The 26560-nt window shown below is 44.1% G+C and overlaps 2 protein-coding genes across 2 annotated transcripts in view; both read right to left on the bottom strand.

The window, feature by feature from the left end:
- Nucleotides 1-4581: 4581 nt before the first annotated feature.
- The window catches only part of LOC147616820 (protein TIC 21, chloroplastic-like), a 64132-nt gene continuing 42153 nt past the window's right edge, over nucleotides 4582-26560 (bottom strand). Inside the window, exons 2-4 of the mRNA XM_086777876.1 lie at nucleotides 9097-9354; nucleotides 8769-8972; nucleotides 4582-4863 (exon numbers count right to left, since the gene is read on the bottom strand). Coding sequence (XP_086634002.1) covers nucleotides 4747-4863; nucleotides 8769-8972; nucleotides 9097-9354 — 579 coding nt within the window. The 3' untranslated portion in view covers nucleotides 4582-4746. The remainder of the gene's footprint in view (nucleotides 4864-8768; nucleotides 8973-9096; nucleotides 9355-26560) is intronic.
- LOC147616821 (uncharacterized) lies at nucleotides 24619-26163 on the bottom strand. Its single transcript, XM_086777147.1, has 2 exons — nucleotides 25444-26163; nucleotides 24619-25351 (listed from the first exon to the last, which is right to left on the bottom strand). The coding sequence occupies exon 2, from the start codon at nucleotides 25301-25303 to the stop codon at nucleotides 24896-24898; it is 408 nt and encodes a 135-aa protein (XP_086633273.1). The 5' UTR covers nucleotides 25304-25351; nucleotides 25444-26163; the 3' UTR covers nucleotides 24619-24895.

The raw sequence follows: 26560 nt of genomic DNA, 5'->3' as shown, positions 1-26560 counted from the left end.
ATCGGATGTTGGATGGACGGGATGGTGTGTCGCCACTCCTGCTATTTTTTACATAGTATCCTGGGTCCCCTATGCAAAAAATAGCGGGTTTGGGTGGGACATCACGCTCGTATCACATGGAGGGGTGTGTACATACTCGGCCATCATTTGTTCATACTGGGCTTGGTGTTCTTGTTCCCTTTTGTATTGTTCATCTTCTTGTCTCTGAGGACTCTGCATAGTCTCATACTCACATCCTAACTCTTCTTTCCAAGCATCATTGCTCTCCATCGAGGTGATGCAAAAAAGGGATGAAACCCTGAAAACAAAACCATAAATTTGGTTTTTTCACTTTCCACATTGAATCTAGAACTCAAAACGCTGTAGCTAGGACTGAACTCATACAAAATATGAAAACCCTAATTTTGGCTAGCAAACCCTAAAATGCAAACCCTAATTCAGCGTGCATAAAATGTAAGCCAAGGGTTGTCCTAGGATGACCTAAGCTCTGATACCAATGAAACATGTTCTTGATTGACGCTAAGAAAAGAAGATTAACACTAATCCTATGTTTAGCAAAGAAACAGAAGAGAAGGAGAGATAGACCTAATCTACTATATATTGCTAAAACATGCTATATATACAATGATCTTGTTGATTCACAGCTTTGTGGAAATGATCTCGTTTATTCATAGCTTCAGGATGCATACTAAAGATCCCTACAACCCTCTACTTGCAATCAAACAAGAGAAGCTCCTACTGATCCACCACTATGTCCTTGCTACCCTGTAGACTCTGACAAATGGATCCTCCTGATCTTTGAATGATGATCCTAATGAATGCCTAATGATTCTACTTATAGGAAAAAGGTATGAATTCATAATCAAGTCGGTTTTGCCTACAAAACCTTGTCCAAAAAGACATACTTGTGTCCAAACTATGCCCAAAAGGTGTCCCAACCATTGGACTATGCCTTGGGCACTTCCGAGAGCCTTTACGGCTACAAAATCCGCTCTAAATCTGCCCATATATTTGCTAATGAGAATATACATGTCTATGAGCATCGAGATTAACATGACATCAAGGTAGTACAAGTGTGGCAAGCCATAGGTAGCCCCATAAAGGTAGTATCACCTAATCTATTCCTAGTCTATGACTCAATCCCAAAAGGGGACTGAATGAGTGACTAGATCTTGGCTTAGCCTATTTATAGGCTCTCCACATGGAAGAGACCTGGCCGACCTGCTGTTCGTTGTTGGCCAACAGCAACCCCACCTGACCTGCTGTCCAAATCTGTGTTAGCCAACAACAATAGCTACAAGCCAATAGTCCTCTAGTTTTTCCGGGGTTCTCCTACACACTCTTGAACCTAGCTTATGCCCTAAACTTCTATTTATTCTACCGCCCTTTAGGGATTAGCTCAAGGACCAACACGTACATGTCATGCACATGACACAAGGAGATGTTCTCTTGTTGGGTGATTGTAATGCACGAACAGTGAGGGAACATATTCCAATGTATAATTTCTAGGATGATGCCATCATATTGTCTGAGATTGATCTTGATGAGATGGGTTTGCAACAGGCCTCTCAAGATACAACACCTCCTATTATGGCATATGGGAGACCCTTTCAAGAGATGGAAGCCATGCATGAGCTGATTATATACAATGGGATGTCCCGTTGGCTTATGTCTTCCCAAACAGGGGAGATTCTAGTATAGCGGATTACCTCATGGGGTCTCTTTCTCTCATATCACATATCCCAAATTTCACCATCTCCTGTCCAACATTCACAAAAAAATAAACCTACGAGAATCAATCACACTTACCCGTCATCCACAGTCTAATGCATTCCTTTACCTCCCCCACCAATCCCCCGAATTTCTGCTTTCACTAATATCCATTTTCACCACCATGATCTAGACCACATTTATGGGGATCACCTCTCCTGTCATATTTCAACACTTGACCTCTGCTTCCCAATAATCACAATCTCATTCCAACTTTCATCCATCATTTATGACTCTGCCCACGCCAACTTCCTCTATCCTCAGCCAATTTACTAACGGTCACTTAGCCTCAAAATGGGTGGTAAAGCCACAAGGCTCCACCTACGCAAGAGAGAACATGGATTGAATCTCAGCACGTGAGATGCAAAAAAAACTCGCTCACAAGAAGTGTGTGTTTCTTGCTAGATGAGAACAAGAGTAAGACCACCTCTGCTTGAGTTGGATAACTCAAATGTATGGCACAATTCTCGAGCAAAAAAGAACCCCCACACCCATCACAAATCCTAGCCTTTAGAAGGCCTATGCATGACAACTTTATGATGTGCCAGATCGGCTAATATCCCACATGACACACATTCTACGACTCACATCATCTTTCCTCTTCAATGCCACCTATGCCACTCAAGCACTAAAAAACATAATGGGAGGAAAAGATTATAAAGCTTTGCAAGCAGAACACTTCGCCCATAGGAACATGTGCTTGCTCCCATCCATGCAAATTTCTTCAATAGAGCTCTTTGTGAAGGCTTCCCACTATCATGGACCACAATCACCATTGTGCCCATCCACAAAGCAAAAGACCCCATGGATCCGAATAACTACATGACTATCATGATTGGCACACTGGCCAAGATCTATGGAGAACTATGAAGAACCAAGATTAGCTTTATGGTTGAGAGGAATTTCCCCACCATGGACCATATTTTCCGTTTACAAGCTATCATGGAGGAGGCTAGGTCACAGAAGCAACGTGTACACTATTGCTGTGTAGATTTTCACACGTCTGGCGATACCACCTATTAGGACGTTTGCACGAGCTACAACTCCTACATGACATGAATTGGGGTGTCAAGGTAGGGCCTATATGAGGTAGTTATTGGTCAGACTCTCTAGGGACATGTAGATTTCCTATCAAAATCTGATTATACTCATGTTCCAAAAGTTCTTAGATTGTATAAAGCCGTTTTGGTTCTAGGGGCTCCCTCCAATTCACTTGAGAGTGTCAAATTAACTACATAGAATCCTTGTGGTTAAAAATGCATATACGTGAAGTGGAGCTTTGACCAAAAAATCGTTTTAATTTAAAAAAATTTATTAAGCCAAGAGTCAAAGAGAAAAGCATATGCCACTCACTTAGCATAGAGTGTTTTGTGAGGGCACATTACGTACAAACTTTTGGAGAAACTCGGTATGATTCTCTCCCTATTCCCCAGTTGAAATATGAAGAAACACTATTGAATTCCATTTCTCGATGGCCACAACTTTCTTGTCGAAGGAACTTGTACTGTTGGAGCCAAACAGGGTTTTCCACTCTCTCCTACACTCTTTGGTCTATACATCAATGAGATTGAGGCCTTTGTGGACAGCTTTGGAGGTAGAGGCTCAATGCTTGCTCATGTATTGGTGCCCATATTATTGTAAGCAAAAGACCTTATCTTGGTCTCACGTTTAACCAAGGGTTTAAGGAGACACTTGTATATGCCAGGGAGGTTTTGCGCGGAGAGAGACCTTACTGTCAACCGTGGCAAGACCAAAGCGATGGTTGTTTCAACATAACCAATGATGTTTCATCGTGGCTATCCTTCCCGTGCAGGATGCCTCCATGGAGATTGTCAAGAGGTTTGTATACCTCAGAGTGACTCCTCACTTTGCATGACCATGGCCACCACTGATTGACCTAGAGGCCACGTTTGCCTAGCCCATTTAGAGAGGCAATGTTTCTAGGCCCACTTCCAAGAGCCTCACTCTCCATTTGTGGACCTCATGGCAAAAGATCAATCGAATCATCCAGTTGGATCTGTTGCAACTTTACAAAGGTCAGACATGCAACACAAGGATCAGATATACAGAGTATGCACCACAGGACACGTGGAAGATAAGATGCACTACAAACTTAGTTGTTCGGCCTACTATGAGACACAGTGGAGATCACATTGCCTCTTCCGTGAAGAGTTTGGCCCACTCGCACACGTGATGCATTTTGATGATCAAAGATGCCAGGGCATGTACTTATTGGAGCTCAGACGTCATTGGGGATGCATTACTGAGACAATATACCAAGCGACAGACTTGACATGATTTTTTAAGAGGGTCAATAAAGATTTCTTGAGTCTTCATGCATCCACATCAAAGCCCACCGCCCACACTAGTGGTCCAATCCTCCACCCTAGAGAGATCCTCAGTGATAGGGCTCGACCTAGAACATCATGACCCTCCACCAAACTGATGCAGATCCAAGCGGTTCTTCAATGCCTTCACATGCTTCCACCACAAAGGCCAGATATTCTCTCGGGCATCAAATCCGTATTGACTGAGGGGGGCATCATTATTAGTTGATCATGGCTAGTTTCTCCCATGCAACACATGATGATATCACATTTGTATATACTAGTGATAGTTGTTTTCCTTTTCCCTCAATTACTTTTTCCATGGCTCAGTATATCCATGGTATCATTGTCACTTATGGTCACATAGACCCTTGGGGTCTTTTGTAGACGGTAATCTCTCTCTCTCTCTCTCTCTCTCAGACACACACAATCTCATCCATGCCACATGCAATATGCGCAGCCTATCCCATATACCCAATAAATTTAACAATCTCAAACAACATAATCTGTTGCCATTTGTTTTTCATAAAGAAAGAGATGTTTACTGTTTGATCCAAAAATCAACTCAGCTTGAAAAGCTTTTCTTTATACTCTTTAAGAGTTGTTTAAGAACAAAGATATAAAAGACCAAAAATGGTGCGAATTTCCATCAAGTTGGCTTGGGGATCACACTATCAGGTGGTGGTTGAGATAATGTCACTGAGCGAAGCAGTTCCATAGAGAAGACCAAGCCCAAAAAGTGAGAAAGTACAGTGTTTGCAGATGCCTGCACATACAAGAAAATAATTGGACATTATATTCACATGCACTAAATAATTAAAAAAATTTGAGTCCTTTGTTTTGAGTACATGTTGAGTGCTTCATAACGATGTGAACACCAACTCTTGTTAGTGCACTCCATTCCATGATTCTTGTTTAACAATCCCTAACACAAAACACAACTTACACACCCAGGAGTTGTATTCTCAGACCCAAAATTCCTCACAAAACCAGCAGCATAGGGAGTTTGGTTAAGCATGCTTGCAGAGGTAATGCGTCCAAGCACAGTGCCAGAAGGCCCCTTCTCTTTAATTTCACGACTTAGACCAGCATGACTCGTATGGAGCGAACCCTCTATTCTGCATCACATCATTCAAGCAGAGTTTGCAATCCGCCTCTCCACATAGATGCTTCATTTCAGCTGGCTACTTACATACAAAGGGTATGAGAGTTTGGGACCACCAAAGGTTACAACTCCAATGGCTAGCCCTCTACGCATCCATGCATCTTACATTACAAAGGGCTGAGAATATTTTGTAGGTCACAGCAACAAAGTGGATGACAGCACAAGACCTCTCCATAGCCATAGATGCTTTGCCACCATTTCAATATCTTGGACATCATTAAGGCAAGAACTCAATGGAGTTATCAGAGCTGACATTTGCAGCTTTACAACCATAAAACATGGATACAGCCAGAGACACTCCCGTCGAGGATGAGCCTATACCGGGACCAGTTTATAACAGTGACGACAAACAAGTTTATATCCAGATGTCCTAAAGATTCATATGCAACATGCACTAAGGAACCCCATGGCCCACATAGCCTCCACCTTGAGGCACGGAGAGAGGTGGCATCCACACATGAGAACCCTGAAAACATGCACGGTATGTGATGTGCATAAGGTTGAGACCGAGAAGCATGCCATCCTTCAATGCTTCGCATACAATGGACTGCTTACACAGCCTGTTCAAAGAGGATTTTTCTCCTCTTTGTCAAGTCACAGGGTTTAAGGCAAAAAGGTGTGGCACTTTTTCTGCATGAGATAAAAAAGAAACAGAGTCCAACTCATGAAGGGTCAGAGACAAGAAGAATAGAGTAAATATCAGACACTTCTTACATCCTTCTTCCAAAGCATAGAGCCAAAGAGACAAATGATAAGGAGATGTAAATGCATTAGATCAAAGCACACATGGAGACAGTGAAACCACATGGAGCTTCGATCTTGACGTCCAAACACATGACTACTGCTAGATGCCCTCAAGCGACCACACACACAACACATCAAACACCCACCCTCTACATGACGCCAGCCCACACTCTATGGGGACAGGACCGCTTTCAATCTTATGGCCATTCATAAATTTGGATCCCCATCATGTCCCTCTCCAGGCTTCTACCAACCTGCAACCCTACCACCCTTTGACATATCATGCCTTCATTGTCCATTGGTGTTACATGCGTTGCGGAAGCGTGCTAATTAAGGCATGCTTAAATTGGTACTTTGGTACAATTATAACTTTGATGAAAAGAGAAAGAAAGAAAGATTTTTTTCACGTCTATTAAAGACCCAATGGACCTATGAGACCAAGAATTGTCATATGTAACTGAAGATCACAAACGTGGAGACAAAAAAATTTGAAAAGTAGATAGGCCCGTGTACTAACTGGGCCCTACAGGTACACTGAGTAGTGAGGCTAGTGAAACTAGTGGGGCTCGTCATGTGTCATCCTACTCTACTACATTATACATGGAGGCAATGTCCACTACCTAGGGTGGTGCCGCTCTATGGTGCTCAAGTATACCCAGGATCTGAACCTAACAAAAGCCGCAAAATTTTCTTCTAAGGTGGATGGTTTACTAGTGCTCCACAGCAACCTGTAAGAGCAGCCCACACCCATAGTGGATGCCTATTTGCGGTCAAGAAGATCCTCAACAGCTCCCACTATGGCAACTTCCGACGATGAGAGAGAGAGAGAGAAAGAAAGAAGAAAGGAAGTAATATTAACATCTACAAAAGACCCGAAGGGTCTATCAGATCATAAGTGATACAATGACACCATGGACATACTGAGCCATGAAAAAAATAACCGAAACAAAAGGAAAAATGACTATCACTAGTGTATAATGTGATGTCAACATGTGACCTTGTACGGGACAAACTATCCACGATCAACTAATAATGATGCCCTCTTCAGCCAATCCAGATTTCATCGCCGAGAGAGTGGGTTGCCTTTGTGATGGAAGCATATCAAGGCATCCAAGAATCTCCTAGATCTCCATCTGTCCGGTGGAGGGTCGTGATGCTCTTGTTCGAGGCATTTGGCCCACAAAATAGATCGATCTCTGTTACTAAGGAGCCCTCAAGGTCGAAGGACCAGACCGCTAGTGTGTTTGATGGGCTCTGATGTAGATTCAAGACAGCTCAAGAAATCTCTAATGGCCCTCGGGGAATTAATAATGTCGGGTCTGATTCTCGGTATACTGACTCGGTAATGCATCCCTATGACGTCTAAGCTCCAATAAGTACATGCCCATGCATCTCTGATCATCAAACTGCCTCACTTATGCGATAGGACCAAACCCCTCGCTGAAGAGGCAGGGCAATCTCCCTGTATCTCACACTTGGGCGGGCAGCTATGCATGTAGTGTGCCTCCCCTTCCACCTGTCCTATGGTGCATGTCACACATTGTCCCGATCATGTGGACAGAGTTGCTAATTATGTTTGGAGTGATTTGGGGCTTGTGTGGACAGCCAAAAGCTGTCAGTTTGATCACACAGTATGGCTGGCCAGACCAGTGGTTATCATGTGTTTGTCCAGTGTGTACTGGAGCCGGCCTTCTGGCAGGATTGGCAGGGCCTAAGACCTACTACGGAGATTAGAGTACTGTTGGTTGGGCAAGTAAGGTATCCCTTGTTTGTGGTGATTGCTAGCTAGGCCTGTTGGAAGGAGGAGGAGATTCGTGCAGGTAGAGAGAGAGAGAGAGAGAGAGAGAGAGAGAGAGAGAACGAAAGAAAGAAAGTTGTATTAACGTCTTCACAAGGCCAAAATGACCTATGAGACCAACACGTTTTCTAAATGTCCTAAATTAGGAGGGACATGATGTAGCTTATGAAATCCGTCATTTGCATGATGCCGAGTTTTCTTTGGTCATCTAGGTATATATATATATATATATATATATATATATCTATGATAAGGATTTGTTGGCTGTAATTCATGCCTTGACTATTTGGAAACACTAGCTTCTTGGGGCTGATTTTATGGTCAAGACAGATCATCAAATCTTGAGGTACTTTCTCACGCAAACAAAGCTTTCGGAGAAGCATATGAGGATGGCAAACTTCGTCTATGTTTCATTTTCAGATTGTGCACACTCCAAGAAAGAAGAATGTGGTGGCAAATGGATTGTCCAGAAAACCATGTAGCTGCAGTGTCAGTTGCATCACATGGGGACTTATCTGCTATGCGTGAATTGTACCATACAGATGCTGATTTTGGGCATATATAGACTGATTTAGTGGCTGGACATGTACATGCCTCTTATGTAATCAAAGAGACACAGACACGTCACATGCCATGCAGATCACAAGGTACAACCTATCATAGACACAATCAAGGCACATTGTGAATCCCACATCAAAGGATGATGTCAATTAGAATCTGTGCAACACCAAAATCATTATTAAGAGCAAGTACTCAATCTTTGTAATCCCATCTCCTGAATGAGTGAGTTGATGATTTTGCAAAAGTTAAAACACTGCAGCCAATGTGACGAGATCAGTATCAATCACTTTTGGACTCTGCATTGCTCTCTTTTTTCCATCAGTTAAAAGTAATATGCTAATGAACTGAATTGAATACAAACATGGATCAGAATAGAAAAAACCATGGGATGAGAGAAACATACCTGCACTAGAAAAACATCAAGAGCCAAAACCGGGCTATACCCCGCAGGGGTTCCTTGCAAGTAAGGCCCTGCTGTGGATGTAAGAGATTTTGCCACAAGGGTACCAACTGTAGCCTGCATACCTAGCAACGTTAAGCCCATTCCCAAAAGGTTTATGATGATCCCATTCTGAAGATTCTTCACTACTTCAGCTCGTGGAGGAGCCTGTCAAGATCAAGCACAAACACTACCAGAGATGAGCCCACAGATGATAGCTGCACCTACATGGCTGTGTTTACTTTAACAATGCCACTCAAAATATGAGCGATCGAAGTAATGATTGCCATACCTTCTTAAGATCATGTACAGTATTTCGTAACCGTTCAGATAGTCGAATGTAGCCAAACGACCAGAACACAGACAGAAATGCAGCTGTAATCCCTCCAGCAGTTGAGTAAAAGGTAGCTTGGGAAGTAGGTGTTCCACTTATTGCAACAGAGAATGCTAGTATGACAGCAGATACTACGGTGCACACAAGTTGGCCCCAAAATCCGAGTGTTCCAAGCCTCCGAAAATACCTGGCTGTAGACTCCAGACGCTTTGACACCTGGCCAAGAAAACCATTAACAGCTGAGCCACCTAATCTTAACACACTACAAAAATTGCTTCAGCTTGATCCTCGCTCTTTTTTGGGAAAAGACCCCCTTCAATTGTAATACCCCAAAAAAACAGTGAGGTCAGCAAAAAAAATGGTCCTTTTCAGAACAAAGACTTCTATTAGGTAATATAAAATCATACAAAGAGAGATCTCATCCAATCAGGAGGGCTATGCTGTCATAAAAGCCCATGGTTCCACTCTCTCATAAATCTTCTTCGTTTTGTTTGTGCAGCTCTAGGAGATCCCTGTATAGGGGCCCAGGTGGCCAAAAGAATATGAACGATGTCACTCCATATACTACAGATACACTGGGTGTCATAAACATGAATACCCTCGAAGGCCTCTGAGCATCTAGTCTTCCAGATATGCCATGCTATGATACTAGCAATTATCTTTCAGGTGGTGTCAATACTCAACGGTGGTGGCTTTTAGCTTTTTTGTTCAGCTCAGTCCCCTCTTTCCAACGGTGACCTTGGCTCGCGGTCAACCAAGTTTGACTTTCTACTTTTCCCTGCTTTTTGACCAAAACTGGTGCTTTTTCATGAGCCGACTTCAAGATCCCTATTCCAATGCTTTCATCCATATGTCCATATGTCCAAGCATGAGTTCCATCATGTGAAAAAGAGCTACGAGGGCCAAATAGTTACACATGTGCTTCAGCCCCAAGCAAGCAAGAGAAGCATAAACACAAGCATCGAATAACCAGCAAGAGCATAGTGTTTTCCAGCTTGTGCTGCTGATGAAAATAATGTGGGCCAACACCAGAAATCGAGTTGCCTACTTGCAGGGGCGGTACTCCTCAACCGAGCAGCACAAATCGTCAAGAAGGAGGGGGTTTCTATGTGACGAAACAGTTAAATATTAATAATGATTAATGTGGGAATAAACAAGTGCTAGGTGGTGGTGTAAACTAGCACTCTGGCTGTAACATGGGGAAGCTTACAGACGAGGATTATACTTTGATAAATATTGTTGGAGAAAGAGCCTTATCCGAGTAACAAATGATAAGTGTGTGTGAGCAGCCTCTAGAGAGGCTTCCTAAGTATGTGTGTGTAAATCCACTCTTACAACGGTGCACCTAAATATCTAGATATTATGCCTGTATTGACCTAAGTAGTGGCGTCATACAGAAGGGGCTCTAAGCCTATATTACAACATGTCACATCATTTAAGTCGTGCAAATCTCTCTTAATTTGTGCATTCTCTCTCTCTCTCTCTCTCTCTCTCTCTCTCTCTCTCTTTGCTCCAATGCCATAGCCATGTTTCAGTATAAGCTACCATAGCTTGTGTGCACGCAACTAACCCTAGGCCATAATGCAGCATTGGTATCAGAGCATCTATCTCCGCCCACATTCTACTGCTGCTTCCTCCACTGTACACACATTGCAGCCACCGCCACAAGCTGTAGAGTCGACACCAAGTTGTAGAAGCCAAGAAGAACTTCACCAAACCATGCTGCCCCGACAGTGAGCCTCCTCTTTGTTGTGCGCACTACTCAGCTCGCACACCAACTCTCACAAGCATAGATTATTCAACATCGCCTTCGCATACGCAAGCAGGCGTAGACTTCTCTCCAAGCCTAACAGGCGGGTTCACAGCACATCTTCAAGAGCTACTTCAACAACAAATCAGAAAAGCTACTATGACACAGGAAAGTAATTTGGGGCTTTTTAATTTTTTGCAAAATCTTGTTGAATCAAAGCACTTAACCCTAATTACTCCATTTTTCAAAATTGACTATAGCATGCTAGAGCATCATTTCTCAAAACCCCTTTTTTGGGAACCCTAATTTTTGAAAATTCTAATTACAAAAATCCCTAATTCTAGAAATCCTAATTTTTCAGGGATATTTTTTTTAAAGGGATTAGACACTGGCATTGGTAACTCTCCTTCGCTATGACCTTTCCAGATTCATAGCATATCATGGCTACCTACATGTTCATTGACAAGTTCGATGGGGAAAGTTTCCATACATAGCTGACTAAACTAAAATTTAGTCTCATGAGGGAGGGCCTATGGTGACTTGTTCTTCTCTCTCTCTGCAGCTGGTCGATTGCTGTTTTGAGTTCTCTAGGGCTGGTCGACCATCCCGAGGCTGGTAGGGTTGCTACACAGATACCCAAACACATGGAAGGACAACGGTGCTTGGAAGCCTGTTGAGGGCTGCATTTTATGTTTTGGGACTGATTTTCAGCCCTTGGGCTGTGTGGACAGAAAACCCTAATTGCATGCAATGCATGTACACAAACGGACAGATTCTTCACACATCTGGAAGACAGTTTTTGCTGTTTTTAGGACTGTTTTCAGCATATAAATAGTGCGGGCAGCTAGTAGGGTTCATGAGAAGACCAAGGGTGTCCATGGAGTGAGCCTAGAGGTGCCAACAGAGCTTGGGCACGAAGCTGAAAGTTGCTTTTTGTGGAAAGTAGTGTGCATGGACATAATTATTTATCTTATGTACTCGGAAAATTCCGGTGCTAGAGCACTAGCATCCTTTGTTGTACATCTTCTCCTGAAGAATAGAGAATTCCATCGAAGGGGGGCGGCCGTTTCGGTCCCAATGTGGTGTCCTATGCTTCATGTGTCCCTCGATCCCAAAACTTCATGAGAAAGGGATGCTTTGCAACCAGATCCATGGTTGAAGCCATGCAAAAGGATCTGTTCTGGAACCATGATGTGTAAAAGTGACACCTCTTATGAACACTTGACATCAGAAGCCCAGGGCTCTTGGTGCCTCTTCTTAGGACTTACCCTCACCCAGGCAAAACGTTGGAGACGAGGAGAAGGAGAAAACCCAGGGCTCTTGGTGCCTCTTCATAGGACTTACCCTCACCCCAGGCGGAACGCGAAGGTTCGGTGTATGGCTCTTCATAGCCTGGGGTGAGGGTAAGTCCTATGAAGAGGCACCAAGAGCCCTAGGTTTTCTCCTTCTCCTCGTCTCCGATGTTCTGCTTGGGTGAGGGTAAGTCCTAAGAAGAGGCACCAAGAGCCCTGGGCTTCTCTTCCTTCAGCTTGGCCCTCCCCGGATTGCTCCAGCTCGGGCCGTGGTGTGCCCTCGGCACGTTGGATCTTCTTTGGACCTCGGCGGGATGCCCAAGGCTCTTGGCGCCGTCGCGCGGACTTACCCTCACCCAGGCGAGAAGTCGGAGGAGAAGGTGACGCGTGCACCACGGCGGGCTACACGGCCACAAGCGAATGCCAAGGGGTCTTGGTGCCTCTTCATAGGACTTACCCTCACCCGGCAAGGTACTTCGGAGGAGATGGTGACGCGTGCGCACTGGCCTTCACATGTGGCATGCATGGTCGGAACGTATGCACACCTTAAAAAGGGAGGCCTCTCCTATGAAAAGAACCAAATATCATAATACAACTATACTTTAAACAACTCTTGTGCACTCCTCTTAAATCCCCAATTAATCCCTTTGTTTAATGTGTACTCCCCTTTAATCCCCAATTGATCCTGTGTTTAATGTGCTGATTATCTCGCTAGTCAACATTATTATCTCTCCCTCATCAATCATGCCCTTGCTTGTAGAAAACAATGAAGTGGAGGCTATGGTGTATCATAGAATGCACACGCGCGCGCACACACACAAACAGAAATAAAACACGACTCAAAATGAGGGTAGCAAAATGATTCAAATGCTTTCATAATTATCATTGAGAAGAGTGCCTTTAAATAGGTTCCATACATGCTACGGACACCTTCTGGCAATGAGTCTTCACGCCCTTGAGAAAGTTTGGGAGAGAGGTTGTAAAGTCAAAAAACTTGTCCATATGTGTACTGTAGGCCTAACAAAGACCCACAAATGAGCGGATTTCCTGGGCTGTCTTGGGAATATTCCAACTGAGTATGGCATATACCTTTTCAAGGTTGAGGCTAATACCTGATGAGCTATTGATGTATCCTAGGTAATGTATTTCTAGTACTCCAAACTCACTCTTCTTGGCATTGATAAACAACTCATTGACCTGAAAGAGTTGTAAAACTTTTGCCACATCGCGCTCATGCTGCTTTGGAGTCCCTAAGAAGATAAGGATATCATCTAAGATGAAGACGCATTTGCCAATGATATCCCGAAAAACCTGAGACCTCATCTTGTTGAACGTCGTTGGTACATTGGTGAGTTCAAAAGGCATCAACACAAACTCATAGTGGCCTTGCTCGGTCCTGTTGATAGTTTTTGGAATGTCGGCCTCAAAGATCCGAACCTAATGGTATCTATATTAAAGAAAAATTTAGCACCATTGAGGCGCTCTCGGATGTAGTCTATTCTAGGCATGGGGAATCTATTCTTAATTGTTAGCTTGTTTAGCACCGTGTAATCCACACATAAGCTTGCGGTCTTATCCTTCTTTTGGACAAAGATGATGGAAGCAGCAAATGGAGAGGAGGAAGCCTGGGAGGCTCTGAATCAAAAATCAACTCTATGCGATGGTCCTCAAGTCTACTAGGTGGCAGGTCATCTCGCAACCTAATGTTGTTGTATTGAGACAAGAGACCAGCCTCCTCCGCTCCAATGCGGGTGCTGTCTGAACAGCATTAGACTGAGAGCGGACATAAATCAACGCATACTCTCTCCTTTTCTTATGGCTCGTTGGGTCTAAATGTGGGAAATTAGTGGTCTTCTAGGAATGCTCCTATCCCCGCGAATCATGATGGGCTCAAGACAACTTTCAACAATAGTGAAAGTGTCTTGCCTCCAATTACAAATGGGTGCATTCTGTCTAAACCACTGGATGCCAAGGATCTTGAACTTGGAACTCAAACTGTGGAGCTTTCTGAGTGATATGTGTACGTAGACTAGGTGTAAACCCGTCCACATCTAAATGATAAGGAACCAAGGTACAACTCATTTTGTTTGCCAACTGCAAGAGATGGCATCCTCAAAGCTACCCATATCGAAGGAGAACCAAACTTTTCAGCTTGCCACTTAGAGCAACCCTTCTTCTCGTATCTGTTAATCTGGTTAGGAATAACCTCCAATGATGCCATCCTTAGATTTTTCCTCAGGTGTTTTCTTGGGCGTGGAATCTTTCTTATTGCCCGATTGACCTTGAGAATTTTCTTTTGGTTCTTCTAGTCTTTGTTGTTCTAAGCCCCCTTACACTGATTGGATTACTGCTGGGTAGATGACTGCTATTGGGGCTTACGACTAGACTGTACCTGCTTGGGCTTACCTCCGTTCAGCATCAGTTCCTGATTCTGAGTGAGGATCAGTGCCCGTGCATAACTCTGAGGTTCAAAGTTTCTGACTAGGTACCTAATGTTTTTGTCTAAATCTCTAATGAGCTGTTTCAACTTGTCTTCTTCATACCTAACTGTTGGGCCATGGTAATGACCTTGTTGGAATAGGTCAAAACAAGGGAACTTGTTCTCAAGATTGGTCATATACTGCAGTGGAAGCAAACATGCCTTGAGGTCAGCCACAAAAGTAGCCCAATCAAATTGATATTGGCCTGTTAAGGACTCTATGTGAAGGTGAGACCAATGCTGCCACTCTCACGTGCACACTCGTCCCATGGCTAATCCTCGGCATGAACAATGGAATCCCTGATTTAGTCAGCATTTAGGGCATTATCAGCAGTAGCATTAGTAGCAGTATTATCATCATCATTACCATCAATAGCATCAGTAGCATCAACATCAACAGTACCATCATCATCATCATCATCATCATCATCAGTAGCATCAACATCATCATCAACAGTACCATCATCATTATCAATAGCATCAACATCATCATCATCATTATCAGCAGCATCAACATCATAATCATCATCACCATGGAGGCATGGGACCTCTGTTGGTTGACAGCAGACAGGCTGTTGGTAGCCAGCAGAAACCCTAGCTGTACGCAGGGCAACACCCAGTGTGAAGGCCAACCAAAGTGGGCAATCAGAAAAGTGCATGTCCAAACCTAGCCGACAGAACCTACTGTTGGCCAACCAGCACTCCAGGAATATATAAATACATGAAGTCATAATTCCGTCATCGCAACCAATTCATTCATCATATTATCATTCTCATCAATTAGTACAAGATATGTAAGGCTAGAGGTTAAGCCCTTTTGGGACTGACCAAGGGCTCAGTCATATATAAGCATTAAAGCAACCTTTTTGTATCATATTAAATACACAAAACCCTGACACCAATCTCTCTTCTTTTCTCTCCTCTGTCTTAAGCATGTGAAAACCGGCCTTGGTCTTCAGATGAAACCAAAGGGCGGTGCGAAAACAAACTTGCACACACAAAACACTTCAACACCTTTGAAGACCAAGAAAAGGAAAACAAACATGGGGAGGTAGAATGCTCCTGCAAACAATACACAAACACCGATTGGCCCCAAAATGTTGTGGCGCCCCTTGCGGTATTTCTTTAATTGATTATAAGAGCTTTGATTACAATAAGGCTGGAAACTAAGCTGTCACAGTAGAACTCCTGAAGCCTGCAAAGACCCTGCATCATGGCTTCTTGTCCACTCGGCATCCACAAACAAGTCCAGCCATTGTTCACATCAAAAGACTCTTTCACATGAGTCCTGTATACAGAAGCTTTCTCCCATGATCAAGGCTGCCACAACCATCCATAGCCTCTCACCCTATGAACAGCATCACACCCTGACACATCCAGTGCTCCTGTTCACAACAAAGACTTCAAACTGTTTCCCAGAAGAGAACTCGCATCACAGCACAACATACTATAGAGTCGACACACCTATTCCAACCCTCTCTGCCTTCCAAGGGTACTATCCATCTCAGTCATGGATTCCCGTGTTGGGGTAAAGGCACTATGCCCACCCTTATAGTGTGTACAAGCCCATAAGTTATAGTACATAGTACACTTAGTACTTTTAATGTACTAAGTGCACTATGTGTACTAGTGCAATATACATGTGTGATAGGGGAGTCACACACTCATGCCTCATGAGTTGACTTATCCCCACAACTCTCTCTCTCTCTCTCTCCCTTGTTCTTCTCTGTGTCTGTCTCCCATGAATGAACTCTAAACCCTAATTCTCCCATCAACTGGTATCAGAGCTTTGGTCACCAGGTTCCCCTCCCTCTCATCAAGAATTGTTTGCCCTTTTGCTGGTCGTTTGCTCATTCTGTGAGTCGCCTTTTTGCTGGTCGCCTGCTCCCTCTACTGTTGATCTCATTGCTGGTCATCTTGAGCATGAACCTGTCCCGTTTTGCGATTGCAGCCCATTCAATGCTGATCGCTGCCCAAACTGCAGCGCTAACCAGCCTGTAGTGCTGCCCAGGCAGCCAGCGTTACCCTGGCTGCTGCCCAACTGGGCTGCCATGCAGCCAGCACAGCCAGAGCAGCAGCGCCCACAGCAGTAGCAGCAGCAGCACTAGGCGCAGCCAGCGCCTGCAAAGCAACGTGCAGCAACAGCCAGGCGCCGCCGTACAGCACAGCAGCAGCAGCAGAATCTGTATTGCAGGCAGTCCAAATACCACGCCCCCCTCCTGCAACAGAAATCAATCTGCAAATCTCAGAGAAATTCAGAATTTCATAGGTATTTGCCTCTAATTTTTGCGAATTTCTTATCAATTAAATCAATTGAGCAGGTACAGGTGCCCAATTGCTCAATTTTTTGAGCAAAATTGGCAAAATTGGGTGACATTGGTCACAATCAGGAAAAATTTGTAGGAAATTGGTCAAATCAGGATCAATTTGCAGGAAATTGGATGTCGAAATTTGGGGCTTTTGATGTAATTGTGCAATTAAGCACTCATACATGCTGTATGATGTGAAAAATCGCACATTTGGGCAAAATTGCAGCAAATTGCAGTGCAAATCAAGGGGCTTTTGTGCCGATTTGGTTGATTTGCATGCAGGCAATCGCATTTGATGCTGTGGATAATGTGCTGATGCCTTACAAGCACTCAATGTGCCTGTAAATCAAGGGGCTTTCATGTATTGGATGTATATGTGGCCAGGGGGAAGCATCGTGAACACTCTGGATGCCTTCATGTGCGTCAATGTACCATGTATGATCAGAAATTGATCTTAAATCAAGGGGCTTTTCAAGTTTGTATGCTTGTTGAGCTTGGCAAAGCAGCAGGCAAGACATTTATGCCTTGAATCCTCAGAAATCAGCTTGCAGTCAAGGGGCTTTTGCCCAATTTCTGTTCGGGACTGTTGTATACAGTGTTCGGGACTGTAAAAGTCTGATTTTCACTCATTTGGACAGCCAGGAGAGCATTTATTGCTATTGTACCTGCTGGTACAGATTTGGCACAGCTTTGTGCATGTTTTGGCATGGCTGTACACTATTTTGAGTGACCAAAAGGTTCAATTTCAGCTGCTGTACTTGCCGAGACAGGTTTGGTACACCATTGGTGAGCACTTGGTACTGCTGTACAGTACTTTGGAAGGGCAAAAGAGCACATTTAAGGTGCTGTCCAAAATCTGCAGCAACCAGATTTTGGTGTTTTCATCACATAAAGTGGGAGAAAAGTTGCATTTGTGCTTCCGCAGTGGGAGATAAAGCTTGGGAGAACATTTGTGAGCACTTTGTGTGCTTTGGGTGCAGTGTTTGCACATCTTTTGGTGCAGTGTTTGCACATTTTGCAGGGAGTCAGGCATTGACAGGTTGCATATTGCTATGGCAATCACAGGTGAGAGCTCTTCATTGCTTCACATCAAGAAGCTTGAAGGCTCGCATAATTATGATATTTGGCAAACCCAGTGCTACAATGTGTTGCTCCAGAAAAAGCAGCACAAGCCTATCAAAGAAAGGGGTGTGATGCCCGCTTCTCTTACAGCTGAAGAGTGGGAAGATATGGATGAGCTGGCAAGATCTACTGTCATGTTGTCTGTGTCAGACTCATTACTTTTCAGCATTCGTGAAGAGAAGATAGCTTGGGGAATGTGGCAGAGATTGCAGGACTTGTATGCCCAACAAAGTGCCTCAAGCAAAGTGTATTGGTTGAAGAAACTCATAGGCCTTCAGATGAAGGAAGGGGCGTCTATGACAGCCCATCTAAATGAGTTTAATGGTATTGTCAGCCAGGTCATTAATCAAAAGTTGGCAATGGACGATGAGTTCAAAGCCACTTTTCTGTTATGCACTTTGCCAGAGAGTTGGGACACATTTAGGACAACCACTAGCAATTCGAATGCTATGCTGTCTTATGCAGATGTTGAGGGTGCTCTTCTTCAAGAAGAGATGAACAGGAAAAACAACTCTGTTGGAAAGTCCAATGCAATGAATGCACGTGGGAGATCCCAGCAAAGGGGGAAAAGCCAAGAAAGGGGAAGGAGCAAGTCTCGCTCCAAAAAGGATTTGGAATGCCATTATTGTGGCAAGAAGGGACACATTAAAAAGCAATGCTACAAATGGAAAAATGATCAAAAAGAAAAGGGAAAAGGCAAAGACAAAGAGAAAGATGAAGCCAAAGATGTAAAGCCAAAGGGCAAAAGTGGAGTCAAGATCGAAGAAATCAATGTGTCACATGCAGGTGGCAGTGAGGATGAGGTCCTATTTACTTCTTCACTTGATGCCCATTCACTTCTTACAGGTGGTCATGGTATGCACTCATGGATCATTGATTCAGGTGCCTCCTTTCATGTCACAGGTTGCAGAGACTTGTTTGTCAGGTACACTGCTGGCAATGAAGGAGTGGTTTATTTGGGTGATAACCATGCATGCAAGATTCTTGGCAGAGGTGATGTGAGGCTTGTATTTTCAGATGGCTCACAGCTTATGCTCCATGATGTCAGGCATGTGCCTGAGATCAAGAAGAATTTGCTTTCTACTGGACAGCTTGATGATGCTGATTATGTTACCACATTTGGTAGTGGAAAGTGGAAAATTAGTAAGGGCTCACTGGTTGTTGCCAGAGGCTCTAAGGTGGACACTCTTTACTTCATGCATGCAGGTGTTTGTCACCATGCTAATGTAAATGCAACCGAGCTGCCGGAAATTTCTATGTGGCATAGCCGGTTGGGACACATGAGTGTCAAAGGAATGGAGCAATTGTCTCGTTTGGGTTACTTGCCTTCTCTAAAGTTTTCAAGTTTTCAGTTTTGTGAGCATTGTATATATGGTAGGCAACTACAGTGCCCCCACAAGAAAGCTCTTGGACAGAAAGATGCTCAGTTAGAGCTTGTGCATACAGATGTATGTGAGATGCCTCAGCTTTCTTTGGGAGGGGCAAAATACTTTGTGTCTTTTATTGATGATGCCACACGCAAGGTGTAGGTTTATCCTCTTCGTTTGAAGAGTGATACATTCTCAGTGTTTGAGAAGTTTGTTGCTCTTGTTGAGAATCAAACTGGCAAAACACTGAAGGCTTTGCGTTCCGACAATGGTGGAGAGTATATGTCCAAACAGTTTTAGGACTTTTGTGATGCTAAAGGCATCAAGAGGGAGCTCTCTACTCCTTATGATCCTCCACAAAACGGGACAGCAGAGAGGATGAACAGGACCATTCAGGAGAAGGTCCGTTCTATGTTGTCACATGCTGCATTACCTCATGGTTTTGGGCTGAAGCTGTTATGACAGCCGTTCACCTTATAAACAGGTCACCTAACACGAGGCTTGGTGGGAAAGTGCCAGAAGAAGTATGGACAGGGAAGCCTCCGTCATACAAGCACTTGAGAGTGTTTGGTTGCGTTGCGTACGTGCACATACGCAGGGAAATGCGCACCAAACTTGATCCTAAGTCTCACAAATGCATATTCCTAGGATATGGTGACAGAGGTGAAATGGGGTATAGACTTTGGGATCCCATGAATAGAAAGATCATACGCAGCAATGATGTCATTTTTGATGAAACATGCATGTATAAGGAGCCTGCAAGGCAACAGGAGCCTGGCAGAGTCATCTTTGATGATGATGGACATCATGGACAACAACAAAGGGCTGTAAATAAGCCATTAAAGCAGGAAAACCATCCCTTAAATGGTGCTGAAAATGGTCCAAATGGACAGCCAGATATGGCAGAAGATATCCCTATGGATATACCACAGTTGGAGGAGATACCGGGCATGATATTTCAGCCTTATGGCATGGAACAGGAGCCACCAATGGGTGATATGCAGGCTGGACAGCAACTTGCAAATGATGGTCATTGGGTACGGAGGTCCACTAGACCCTCCAGAGCCCCTGACAGGTTTGTTCCAGGGGTTGACTACTTGATGCTCACTGACTGTGGGGAGCCCTCATGTTATAAAGAGGCTTTACAGAGGGCAGACAAAGCTCTATGGGAGCGTGCCATGAAGTCAGAGATGGATTCTCTGCATAAAAATGGAACTTGGAAGTTGGTGCATTTGCCTGCAAGCAAGAAGGTTTTGCCATGCAAGTGGGTATACAGGCTCAAAGTTGCACCAGATGCAAAGCCAAGATACAAAGCCAGGTTAGTGGCTAAGGGCTTTAAGCAGGAATATGGTGTGGACTTTGATGAGATCTTCTCTCCAGTGGTCAAAATGACCACACTTAGAGCTGTGTTGGCTTTGGTTGCGCATGATGATCTGGACTTGATTCAGATGGATGTGAAGACTGCTTTTCTTCACGGTGATCTCCATGAGGAGATATATATGCAGCAGCCAGAGGGTTATGCAGTGAGTGGAAAGGAAAAGCTTGTATGTAAGCTGAAAAAGAGTCTTTATGGACTCAAACAGGCACCAAGAGAATGGTATCATAAATTTGATACATTCATGAAATCTCAGAAATTCAGGAGAAGTGACATAGATCACTGCTTGTACACCAAGAAAGCTTTGGATGGCAGTCTATTGATCCTCATCTTGTATGTTGATGATATGTTGATTGCCGGGAAATCTCGTAAAGAGATGGATGCTTTGAAGCAGAGGCTGCATGAAACCTTTGATATGAAGGATTTGGGTGATGCAAATCACATCTTGGGTATGCGGATACTTCGGGACAGAAATCAGCATGTGTTGTATTTGTCTCAGAAGGAATACATTGGCAAAGTCTTGCAGAGGTTCAATATGGACGGAGGGAAGAAAGCTAGTACTCCTTTGCCTCCATATGTGAAACTCAGTGCTATGGACAGCCCACAGTCAGATAGAGACAGGGCTGATATGGCCAAGATTCCGTATGCTTCAGCTTGTGGCAGTCTCATGTATGCCATGGTTGCTACTAGGCCGGACATTGCATTGAGTTTCACATATGGAGGCAAAGGAGTACTAGCTTTCTTCCCTCCGTCCATATTGAACCTCTGCAAGACTTTGCCAATGTATTCCTTCTGAGACAAATACAACACATGCTGATTTCTGTCCCGAAGTATCCGCATACCCAAGATGTGATTTGCATCACAAGTGAAGAAGTAAATAGGACCTCATCCTCACTGCCACCTGCATGTGACACATTGATTTCTTCGATCTTGACTCCACTATTGGGAAGCAGCACCACACTTGCATTTGCAGTGGGAGTGGTTTCTAGATACATGGCCAACCCTGGCAAGAAGCATTGGGAAGCAGTGAAAGGTGTCATGAGATACCTGAAGGGCACACAGGATTTGTGCATTTGCTTTGGCAAACAGGATGCATTAGTGCATGGTTACACGGATTCGGATTATGCCGGTCATCCAGATAACCGGAAGTCTACTACCGGTTATGTGTTTACATTCACAGGAGGTGCTGTGTCATGGATATCCAGGATGCAGAAGTGCATTGCCTTATCTACTACAGAGGCCGAGTATATTGCAGCCACAGAGGCTTGCAAGGAGGCATTATGGCTATCTCGGTTAGTGGTTGATTTGGGTTATACAGGGGATATTCCATTGTTGCATTGTGACAGTCAGAGTGCCATCCAGTTGGCAAAGAACCCTGTCTTTCATGCAAAGACGAAGCATGTGGATGTGAAGTATCACTTCATCAGAGAGGTGATAGAGAACAAGCAAATTCAGCTTGTTAAGATTCACACGGATGACAACCCGGCTGATCTGTTGACAAAGAGTTTGCCTCCGGAGCGGTTTGCTCATTGCAGACACTTGATGGGCATTGGATGAGGCCATTTTCAGCATTGATATGGCCTTGTATATTATCATGTACATGCTGATTTTTTCTTTTCCTTTACTTAAGGGCACTTTGCCTTTAAGTGGGAGGTTGTTGGGGTAAAGGCACTATGCCCACCCTTATAGTGTGTACAAGCCCATAAGTTATAGTACATAGTACACTTAGTACTTTTAATGTACTAAGTGCACTATGTGTACTAGTGCAATATACATGTGTGATAGGGGAGTCACACACTCATGCCTCATGAGTTGACTTATCCCCACAACTCTCTCTCTCTCTCTCTCCCTTGTTCTTCTCTGTGTATGTCTCCCATGAATGAACTCTAAACCCTAATTCTCCCATCATCCCGAACCCCTGTCCAATCAGCAGCAAGGCTGCACCAAACATTTATCCATTCATGTTCCCACTACCTGCATGTAACCTATCTCCATGTGTCCATTCCTGTTCCCACTACCCGCATGTGACCTATCTCCTGGCCAAACCAAAAACATGTTTCCTCGAGAAACCTACGACCTGTTTCCACATGAAACCTTTAGGTCTATTTTTCTCTTGAAACCTTTGTCCTATTTCCATACAGAACCATTCACAGCACCATTCCAAAACAGTGCCAACAACGGCAAGTTACCTGTTCCCTCATGAAACATCTGGAAACATAAATATGCCCACAACTATAGGTCCCTCTGTTCCTTTCAAGCAGGAAGAAAGCAATCTGCGCTATGAACATGCACCCATGCGAGCTTGTGTCACTTCCATGCCAGGAAGCACATCCAAACGACCCTGTACTTACAGCCAACCAAAAGAGTCCATAAACAGTCTTAAAGCACTCCTCTGGTCCTCCTGCAATTCTGCTTGCTCCTCTTGCAAACAAGAGAGAGAAATGAAATGAAATGATATATTAACGTCCTCAAAAGGCCAAAATGACCTATGAGACCAAAAAGGTTACAACAATTGGTGGATCTGATACAATGTCTGTGTAAGAAAAGCTAAAACAACTAAACAACTAACTGAAACTGAAACAACAACTATGAGGAAAAGTAAGGTACTAGAAGCTCCTAATGGATAGCATCTGGGAAGGAAAACTCCAGCAACAAAGGTAAGCATCATATACATCACTATCCAAAGATGTCTCTCATCGGTCGATGGCAGATATCCTCAATGTCCTCCATGGTGAGTGCTCTGACTGGCGTCTCCCATGTCGTGCTAGTATGGTCCTGATCCTCTGTTGTAGTCTCCGCCGATGTCGAGATGGGCCTCTCATCTTGAGGTGCCTGGACCGCCCCAGCTCTATAGCCCGATCAATCAGTGTACCTCTCGTGCGGCTATACTCTGGGGCTAGCTGCAATGCCTGCTGGCTTGACTACTCAATCTCTGGTCGAAAGAAGTTTGTAATCTGCCTTTGTAGGTGTCTCTCCCTCTCTGATCCCCTCCCTCTCAAGAGACCCTCTCTATGTCTACGTAGCTTTCAGCTCTATGCGCCTGCACTCCAGCCCGCCAGTAGCCACAAAGAGTAAAACCTGTCGTGCTGCACCTCCTGCAGCCAGCCCGCCAGTAGTCAGGAGGGAAAGTACAGGTGCTGCAGCCCGACCTCCTCCCCAAAGGCGTGGACAGCCTTGCGTTTCCTGCACCCCAACCCGCCAGCCTTCCAAGGAGAGAGAGAGAGAGAGAGAAAGAAAGAAAGAAAGAAAGATTTATTAACATCTTCCAAAAGACCGAACTTGGCCTATGAGACAAATCGGTGTACCTATATGGGGTATCCTCTGTCATCCCAACAAAATGAAAAAGTACTGAACTAAAAAGCTGAATCTGGGTGTGCAATAAGTACAATGAGTGGGGGAGGGGATGGAGCTCTACTACTAGGAGAATGCAAAGCTATATGCATGGAGTATACAGTCATGATATGCAACCTAGCTAGCTCCATCCTGTACCATACTGGGGGTATAAAATGGTATACATCAATGAAGGGGGTGTCCACAGCTCCCTGAAGAACATGCCTGGGTTGATGTGTACGTATTCGTACGTTGTTCCGTACATATAAAATTTTTGTGAACGTAAAAATACGTACCATTATAAAAAATATCAATCTATATGGCATTTCATATTAAAATAAACATAAAAAGATCCAAATACATTTTAAATTGTGAGAGAGACCTACAAGACAATCTAATAAGGTCTTTGCTAATACGCATTTGATTAGTAATCACAAAACCGTTGCCGCACGTTGTAAAACTTGTTACTTCAGAAATCAAACATCAGATACCAAAACCAGTTTTCAATCAGAGATCAATCTTCAATCACCAATCACCACTCTTAGCTCTATATAAACTGATGAATCAGTGTTTACACAACAAAAGTCTCGACTCTCATCCATGTTAAAAGGCTGCAAATGCATCAAAACAAACTGAATACAATAGCTGCAACACTACATCATAGAAATGTCCTCAAAAGGCCCATAAGGGCTAGTCCAGAGTCTAGACTCCACAATGAAACGTGATCTAAGAGTCAAAACTCCTCATCAGATGATGATGATGACGATGCACCTAAAGAGAGCAAGTCCCCATTTGTCAGGACATTGCCCTCGTCGTCATAGTCAGGCTCTGCCATCACGGGCACATGTGATGATGTGAAAGATGTATCATGAGATCCATGTGCTACATCATCATCTCCTGGCTCACTTTGAGTATGAATGAGAGTGACAGCCTCATTCGCCCAAGTCCGCTGCGTACGAACAGGCAGCTTCCCCCGACGAATGCTCCTCCGTCTAGCGCTCTCTGAATCTGCAGCCTCCTCACACAAAGGTATCGCCAAAGCCCGTGCGCGTGACCTTGTGACACGGCGATCGATGCTCTCCAACTCTCTATGAAGGAGTCGTATAATATCTGCTTGCTCGTCATTGACACGCTGCTCCATGTCATCCTAAGTAGAGGTTGGCACCATCTTCGCACGGGTCGGATCTGCCTGTGGAAAAGCAAAATCCGACAAGTCAGAACCACAAGAAATGACTTAATTATATTGAAATGTGTCAAAAGACGTACGACAGTTAAATATACCTGCTTGGGTGTCCCCAAAGCATGATAATCTCGCACGAGCTTCATGTTAGCTCCGCAATACACTAATCGCTCCAGCTAAGCGGTACTAAGTCGATTGCGGATCTTCGTGTGAACCAAGGAGTAGGCGCTCCAATTGCGCTCACAAGCACCAGTAAAACAATCCTACGATCACGAATCACGATACGATTTTGGAGTCAAAACCCTTAATGAATTAAACTTTAAAGATGGATGCAATTGTGAAAGAGTCAAGAGTACCTGCGAGAGGATTCGGAGAGCAAGATGAGTCAGCTTTGGAAGACCTTGTCTTCCATAGCTCTGCCACCACGTGAGAGGAAATTTCGTCGCCTCCTCTCTCAAAACCACCGCTCTAGCAAAGGATGGTCCTAGATTGTTCATAAAACTCACCATCTCTGCATCAATCTCAAGTTGCTCATCCTCGTTGTACATTATGTTGATGTACTGGTCTTTCTGCGTGAGCAGAGTGCTCTCACTAAACAGCTCTGGCTTCTTGTAGAAGGGATGAAGCAATGCAGCCATCCCATGAATGGGACGGCTCATAAATGTCCATCGCCGCTCTACAATAGCCAAGATGTCACCCCGGCTACAAATTGACAAGCCAACATTCCAACAGTCATTATATAATATAACTTTAAACATATTGTTGCAATGTGCATATTATTTAATATTAATATAATCAGCCAAGAACAATATCCAAGTGTACACTCATCGAGACTCTGTGAATGTCGTACGGGCGGCAATATGGCGCTTCATCTCCATGAAGAGATGAGAGACCAGTCCAAGAGTAGAGCCCTCCATATCTGTGAGTCGGAGGAGGACATGGATAGGCTGCAATGCCACCGTCAAGCTCTGTACCTCTGTCCAAAAGGCCTCGTCAAGCACTTTCCGCTGAATGTATCTAGTGGCCTCTGTCTGCGTATGGTGCATAAACCTCCATTTCGGGTCCACCACAGTCTGTAGTAGTGGGTCCCGCAATCTAAAAAGCCTCTGCAAGACCAGGAACATATAAGAAAACCTGGTCTTCAAGGGTCGCACCATATCAAGTGCACTATGGCTCCTGAAGATGGCCAAAGCCTGATGTTTTTTTCGAAAAAATGTA

The sequence above is a fragment of the Cibotium barometz genome, chromosome 38 (genome assembly GCF_041138505.1).
Source record: "Cibotium barometz isolate CiBa-2024 chromosome 38, ASM4113850v1, whole genome shotgun sequence".
NCBI lineage: Eukaryota > Viridiplantae > Streptophyta > Polypodiopsida > Cyatheales > Cibotiaceae > Cibotium > Cibotium barometz.
This window is presented reverse-complemented; position numbering and strand designations above follow the sequence as displayed.